Source organism: Palaemon carinicauda, chromosome 15 (assembly GCF_036898095.1).
Source record: "Palaemon carinicauda isolate YSFRI2023 chromosome 15, ASM3689809v2, whole genome shotgun sequence".
In the NCBI taxonomy this organism is placed as follows: domain Eukaryota; kingdom Metazoa; phylum Arthropoda; class Malacostraca; order Decapoda; family Palaemonidae; genus Palaemon; species Palaemon carinicauda.
Window position 1 is genome coordinate 19,957,616 of NC_090739.1, and position 8,893 is coordinate 19,966,508.

The following is an 8,893-nucleotide window of genomic DNA, read 5'->3' on the forward strand; positions in this document are numbered from 1 at the left end:
GCTGTTGTGAATACACCACTGACAGAAGATCTAGTACGAACAATTGCTTTATGCAAATATATGTCTAATGGTCATTGATAAATGGGAGCGCACATCATACAACCCGATAAAAAAGCCCTACGATAAGGCAAATTATAAATAAATCTGGCTTATTCGCTATGGAGATAGACAATAGGCAATCGAGAGTAGTTTGATTAACTGTGATATCGAATATCGATAAGGTTCCTTCGTTCTTTTAGACTACAGCCAACATACTACCTATATACAAATGGATTTCCTAATTATATTTGATAGCCAAACAAATCTCTTGATATAACCAGGAAATAGTTTTGTTTTGTAGCTGTTGAATAAATATTCTAAACGAGTTTCCCATAAATAAGAACTACTGTCACTCTCATATGCCTTTATTAGATCCCCCAAGCGAAATAAACATTCATTAACGTAATACAGTAAACAATAGGATTTGTTGACATTATGAAATATGAATGAATTCCATTTTTCACATGGTCTTGTCCAGGTTAATAATATACGTGATATTACCATTGCTTCTGTTATGTGATATCAACAGTTTTCAGTAAACGAGGGACAAAATGTTTGTTTTGGGAACCAAGCAAGAAGAGCAGAACTTAGTAGATTTTTTATAAAGTCATAAAAAATAAAAATCAATAAACTGCTTCTAAATTGCTAAACGAAATTGAGGCATCTGTTACTAATAATGTTTCCCTATATCATATTCTTGATCTTGGTAATCTTGACTGATCATCGCAGTGAATTTAAATTTTTAATTAATGCAAGCTGACGTATACTAACAACACAGATTAAACTCATTATTAAAGAAAACACACACACACAATATATATATATATATATATATATATATATATATATATATATATATACATACATACATATATATATATAAATATATATATATATGTATATATATATACATATATATATATATATATATATATATATATATATATATATATATATATATATATACATACATACATACATACATACATACAGGATATATAATAAAAAAAAGTCGGAAGGGACAATTCTGAAAACAAAAAGAGTTGACAAGCTGAAGAAGGACAAACTAAGGACAGACTTCGGGTATCAACGAAAATGAAAAGAAATGATGACGTCAATGATTATACCAGAGGCTTATTTACTCCAAAAATAAGTTTCGTTAAAACCAATTTGACATTTACGCAGAGGCTCAATGTATTTGTATTCCGTGAATGCACTCGCGCATTTCTTTGTCAACAGTTCTATCAAATATTGTGCAGAAATTAAGCATATTACAACGACATATTTCAAAAGAAAAAGGGATTATTCATATAAGTTAAGCTTTTCAATACACACATCTACTGTATATATATATATATATATATATATATATATATATATATATATATATATATATATATATATATATATATATATATATATATATATGTATAATGCACTTAACTGAACTTTATACAAGCGAAATTTACATACTGCAAATTCGTTCTTTACATTTTGCATCCCTAAAAAATCCACCAATTTTTACACAGCGCTCTGTATAATACCTTATATGTCTTCAACAATAAAGCCCTTGTATAACACAAGTATTCAGTAATATACAGAAAAATGGATTCATTAATATATAAGTTGGCATCAGCTGCCGTATGGAAAGATGTTGCACAAAATTTGGCAGCAAATACTTAATTTATTTCCCCCTATTTTCCTCTCGTTTTTCAATGGATAAGTGATGCTTTCGACAGAAGTATCGGCATTATTTCTCCTATACATACATAATTTCTGAGGGATTCCGTCCGTGTTTTCGTTTATCTCTGTCGCTCTTATGACGTCAAATACACGGGAATAATGGATTTTCAGTTTTCATAAACTTAATTATGGAATATCACAGTGCAATGCATATCAGTACTGATAAAATTTCACATTTCATTTCAGTTCATTCATTTATAGGTAATAGATCCACGAAGTTTATTCTCGTATTAAATGCTACTTCATAATAAGAATGTGATTGTATGTAGCAAGGTCTATATAGACCTTAGTATATAGTTGGTTGGGACAGGCATAAATTTTCCTAATACTTGTCAAATTGATTTTCTCTAAGGGAGAAATATTATTAAATACGAGATTATGAAGCTAGTTTTACGAGTTACTAAAAATAATTTAGTTACCTTGTCAGGAATGAAGCTGGTTGGTTGAGACTTGGTTTTGGGCTACGTTAATGGGGAGAGAAGTAGGTGTAAGTAGGTAAGTATACGGCTCCTGGGTTAGGTTAGGTTAGGTGGCGTTTATGGGTTTATTTCCCTAATAAAATGTGTTATCAGGCAAAACTTTTGGAATTTTAAAACATCTAAAAGTTTTCATGATTTTATATAAGATAGCGGAGGCTCTACGTATTTGTATTCCGTGAATGCACTCGCGCATTTCTTTGTCAACAGTTCTATCAAATATTGTGCAGAAATTAAGCATATTACAACGACATATTTCAAAAGAAAAAGGGATTATTTATATAAGTTAAGCTTTTCAATACACACATCTACTGTGTGTGTATATATATATATATATATATATATATATATATATATATATGTATATATATATATATATATATATATATATATATATAGCACTTAACTGAATTTTATACAAGCAAAAGTTACATACTGCAAATTCATTCTTTACATTTTGCATCCCTAAAAAATCCACCTATTTTTACACAGCGCTCTGTATAATACCTTATATGTCTTCAACAATAAAGCCCTTGTATAACACAAGTATTCAGTAATATACAGAAAAATGGATTCTATAAATATATAAGTTGGCATCAGCTGCCGTATGGAAAGATGTTGCACAAAATTTGGCAGCAAATACTTAATTTATTTCCCCCTATTTTCCTCTCGTTTTTCAATGGATAAGTGATGCTTTCGACAGAAGTATCGGCATTATTTCTCCTATACATACATAATTTCTGAGGGATTCCGTCCGTGTTTTCGTTTATCTCTGTCGCTCTTATGACGTCAAATACACGGGAATAATGGATTTTCAGTTTTCATAAACTTAATTATGGAATATCACAGTGCAATGCATATCAGTACTGATAAAATTTCACATTTCATTTCAGTTCATTCATTTATAGGTAATAGATCCACGAAGTTTATTCTCGTATTAAATGCTACTTCATAATAAGAATGTGATTGTATGTAGCAAGGTCTATATAGACCTTAGTATGTAGTTGGTTGGGACAGGCATAAATTTTCCTAATACTTGTCAAATTGATTTTCTCTAAGGGGGAAATATTATTAAATACGAGATTATGAAGCTAGTTTTACGAGTTACTAAAAATAATTTAGTTACCTTGTCAGGAATGAAGCTGGTTGGTTGAGACTTGGTTTTGGGCTACGTTAATGGGGAGAAAAGTAGGTGTAAGTAGCGAAGTATACGGCTCCTGGGTTAGGTTAGGTTAGGTGGCGTTTATGGGTTTATTTCCCTAATAAAATGTGTTATCAGGCAAAACTTTTGGAATTTTAAAACATCTAAAATTTTTCATGATTTTACATAAGATATTTTGTATCGAAAGAAAATAATATAATTTCCAACCAGCCTATAACACACATCCACACGCATATATATATATATATATATATATATATATATATATATATATATATATATACAGTATATATATATATATATATATATATATATATATATATATATATATATATATATATATATAGATATATATGCGTGCTTGCGTGTGTGTTTATATAAAATTATAACTGAACTGAAAGGTAATCTAAACACAAAGTCTTATTTTTCGCCAGAAAATTAAAATTAACTTATTACAATTAACCAAAAAGACTCTCATATCTCGGTAATGGCTTCATAAAAGTTTATCTCTCTTAAAAGAAAAAAATATCTTGACACGTAAGGAAAGGAAACCTGTAAGAATTCGAAGAATGACTTTATTGGACGGTGAACCCGGGATGTCAAGGCAGGATGAAATATTGCCAAAGGAGACAAAGATGTTCTTTTCCGAGTTCACGACCCAAAAAGGGGAAAGACATACGGTGGCTGGAAAAATCATTTTAACTAGAAATTGCCTTCTTGGAAACGGCTGTATTGAATGTACGATACATAAAAAAAAAAAACGTATAGAAAACAACCCACTTAAATGTGCATAATAGAGAGATACAGTTTTAATGGCAAAAATAAAAAGACTGAAATAACACACCGTTACCATACTGAAAAAAGGTTGTTTTATCCCTATATAGCGAATTTGTGAAAGAATATTAAAACTAGAAAGAAAACCTACATAAGCTAATACTCTCACGTGTAAATACATACATACAGTACATCTATACACACACACACACACACTATATATATATATATATATATATATATATATATATATATATATATATATATATATATATATATATATATATATATATATATATATATATATATATATATATATACTGAGCTCCGGTTATTTTTCAGAATAAGAGGAAAATTCATTTACATTTCTGCATTTATTATTTGATGTCGACACGTGTTTCGAATAACGTTTTTACATGACTCTTCATCAGTTCTACATTGGTTGAGCGTTTGAATTACACTTTAAAAATAAAGGCTATGGTAGTGAACATTTCAAGATGCGATATTTGGACACCTGAAATTAATTAACAAATATTGCTAAATGAAAACCAGGATTTTTTTTTAAGCGGACAAAACATACAATTTAAAATAAATGAAGGATTTTTTCCCATGGCTTCAGGAACATTATATTAAAATAAAATTCCATCGCTAAACCAATTTAGTCCTGATGAAAAGTCATGCATAAAAAGCGATTCGAAACTGTACAACCAAAATAATAAATGGAGAAATGTTAATAGTTTTCCTGAAAAGTAACTGGAACCCAATTTGAAAGGAAAATGATCTCTTCGATTTTTTTTTACGCCACTGTACTAATGTAGTCAGGGCCACCCATATTGGCCAGCGTGGTGATGAAAAGTGGCCAAAGCCCAGATATGAATTGACATGTCTGTGGCCTTTGTCCTGTAGTGGACTGGAATTTGTTGTATGTATGTATGTATGTATGTATGTATGTATGTATGTATGTATATTATATATATATATAATCTGTCTTCCAATGTAATAGGCTCCTTCCATATGGCATGAAGGGAGATATTTAATTAATTAATCTAACAAGAAAATAAATACTCAATGGATATTCAAACAACGATGGCTTGCTGTCATTAATCATTAATTATGTTTTGCTATGCCAATAATATAAAACATTTCTTTCAAAGCTCCCCCAGAAAATTTTTCATTGTTATTATAACCAAGGGAGAAATTTGTCATAATTCCATAAACATTCATATATCGAAAATTTCAGTTAAATACAGGTGCATTTATCACTACCATTCGAAATTCATTTATTCAAGAAGGCTGTCACAGCTCAAAATTAATGAAATAATTCGAAAATTATGACTACAATAGGTTTTAATATAATAAAAGTTGGAATGGAATGAATAAAAACAATCATTGTTAAATAGTTTTAGTCAAAAGAGCAAGTGACTGATATTTGCAAGTCATCAAGAATAAGCTGTTTGTCAATGCCATGCATATAATTGTATCACGTCACAAATGAGGTCAAACCTGATAATTTTGTTCATTTTCGTTTATTTTTTCGTCCATAACAAACACCATTCCCAGCTAACGGCGTGAATGTATTTATAAATTGTTTGTCTGACATCTGATAAATACATTCAATAACATTTCATGTTTCATTGAGAGAGAGAGAGAGAGAGAGAGAGAGAGAGAGAGAGAGAGAGAGAGAGAGAGAGAGAGAGAGAGAGAGAGAGAGAGAGAATATATTTGTGGAAGACGGAAGAACTTTCCTTTGTAAAGTGAACTATATTTGGAATGTTAGTAATTAATACTACCGCATGCCTCCTAGCACACAACAAGTTTGAAAGCACATCGCTCATTGTTTTATGGAATATCAATAATGATTCAGTTCTGATTAAGGATCTTCTGAACTAAAGAGCCAACATTTGCTACTACCCGCATAAAATGGAGCAAACAAAGAAAATGTGTCCCTTGTTATGGGGCAGCTTCTGGAAGAAAAAAGTTAAAAGCTTTGACCAAATGAAACTACATCAAGTAACCTAAATTATTTCCAAGAGGGACGAAGCAAGAACGCAGAGCGTGAGAGAGAGAGAGAGAGAGAGAGAGAGAGAGAGAGAGAGAGAGAGAGAGAGAGAGAGAGACTTGCTCGTTATTATATGGGAATTTTCCTGTACAAAGTGTTTTACGTTTTTTAATGTTGGCATATTTTTCCATTTAATTTTCCTGGTTCCTATTTTATAATTAAATTGAAACGTCAAAAGTTAACATTCAAAGTATTGATAAAATTATTACTTTCAAGAAGGATGAGTGATTTTCCTGAGATAACGACATGGTTAATAATCATCATGAATTTTAAAGAGTTCCTATTTTGAAACACCAGTTATTTCAAATAATTTCTGAGATATGCTGTAGCAGCAACACGACGAAAACTTTAGGATGCCACCGAGGCAGCAATGTCCGTTTCCCTCGACGGTTATTACAGCTGAGAGAAATGGCACAATTGCGGATTCCTTCTATATCCACAAACAAAATTCGGATAAACAAATGGAATGTGAAAATGTATCGGCAAAAGAGAATTCTCTTTTGCCTTATATTACAGAACAATAATTGAACTATAATTTAGGAAATCCCTGTAAGATCTAGTGAGAAGTTAAAGGAATGATAATCAGGATTTTACCCAATGAGAAATCATAAAATTTACTATGGAAGGAAAAAGAAAGCTCACGGTGGAAATTCAATAGAAATTAAAACTCATAAAAATCTAGTTGCACTCTGACCAAACTTTCTAAAAAGATGCTTTGGCGTAAATTAGAATAAAAACTTTTCTTTGCATATGTTATTCTTGTTTAATAATGTGAAGTAAACTCGGTATTTCAATTATATCTATTTGTATAGCCGTTTGTCACCGGGTACGTATGAATATGATGAGCACAATTTATAAAATACGAATAGTTAGAATTTTTTTAGGCGATTTTTCATTCTGATTTCTGAAGATTGCTCGAGTTCAATATATCTTCATACAAGGAATTGAAGAGTTTCATAAAATCTTACAAGAAAAGGCTCGCAAAAGTTCCTAGACTTTGAAAAGTTATTAAAACTCGTGTTCACTGGTTCAACTTCTAGCTACCTATTATTTTTTTGTAGTATATTTAGAAGTATGTAGCAATGAAGAAATGTAGTTCATTATAAAATATACTTGTGTGGGTTCAATGAAAGTGAAGATACTAAAGTATCCTATGATTATACAATAATTATGTATCCATTTTATCCTAATAGAATGACAATACAAAGCTTAGGCAGGTAAGAACAATTATTGGGAACAAATTGGCGACAAGACGATCGATTTTTCATGAGCACAGTTGAATAAAAAAAAAAAAAAAACTTTGTCATCCGATAATGCCAATATATGCAAAAAGAACCGATTTTCGTAATAATGAATGATACAGACTATATATTTTTGTCACAAAAAATAATAATTATAATGGTAAGCAAATTGATAATTATAAATTTTGCAACAATTCAGAAAGTAGGGTTTAACTTTTAATAGTGAGTGATAGAACTTTTTATTAATATAATTGTTGTTACATATGATGTGTCTATTACTATGAACACATGCAGTAGTAATAATCCCAATGCAACTGATAATATTCAATATGATAAGTATATATAAAAGAACTAGCAGAAATCCATAGAAAAAATAATCAGCATGTATATCCAATAAAGAAAGCATATGGAAATTGTAGTTCCATGTTCTAATAGGAATTGCGTATATTCAATTACATAATTTTACGATTATGAAATTTAACGAACTAAAAATCTCCCAACCTATGAATTCTGCCTCAACATTCGCAGAATAAGAATGCGGAATTATTAATTCTATTAAATCAAATTTCACCAGTTTCATCAGGAATCTATTTATGTTTTTGTATTTTGCTTCTTGGTTTTTCATTCTAATATTTATCGTAATGTTTATATATGAATATGCGAAATATAGCAATAAATATTTTCGTAATCAACAACAAAGATGGCTAATAAACGTAATATACTATGAAAAGATAAATTTCGAGTATTTTTATAACTCCACAATCTTTATGGGCTATGGAGGAATTAAGATCCTAAAAAAAGGTTCCGCATTATTTTTTTTTTTTTACTTCATTACGTATTATCATCATGAAAATACAGTATATAATCAATGGAAAGAAAATGGGATTCAGAATTTTGACACTTTTGCATGAGAATAAATGAAACGCGGGTAACGGCGACCGTAGACTTTCTCAAAAAAAGAAAAAAAATAAAGAAGGAATCATGTTGGGTATTCTAATCCCTTAAATTCATAAAGCAAATTATAGAATTTTAAAATACTTTACGCCTCTTCTATCCTAAAAGTATTTATCAGGAACTAAATAATGACTACAAAATAATAAGAGAGTTCAAGGAAATTTGAAATCAAGAAACTCCACAATAACATATAGGATCATGCCAACAGCAATTAATACTCACGGGTTTAGGCCTGGCTTCTCTCAGGAAACTCTTGAGATCTCCCCAGACAAGAGCTCCAGAACGATGAAACGAGGAAGAATGTCGAAGCAGACGCCGATGAAATGAACAATGTTGGGATGGTTGAACTTGGACATAATGAGGGCTTCCATCAGGAAGTCCATCTCCGCCTGATTGCTCGACATTTCTGGCAGGGTCTGCGATGGAGGAAGAAATATATTGGGAA

General features: G+C 30.4%; 1 protein-coding gene across 1 annotated transcript in view; it reads right to left on the minus strand.

Moving 5' to 3' along the window:
- Nucleotides 1-8,893, minus strand: part of Alk (Anaplastic lymphoma kinase) — a 1,005,172-nt gene that overhangs the window by 40,840 nt on the left and 955,439 nt on the right. Inside the window, 2 exon segments of the mRNA XM_068387529.1 lie at nt 8,671-8,714; nt 8,717-8,864. Coding sequence (XP_068243630.1) covers nt 8,671-8,714; nt 8,717-8,864 — 192 coding nt within the window.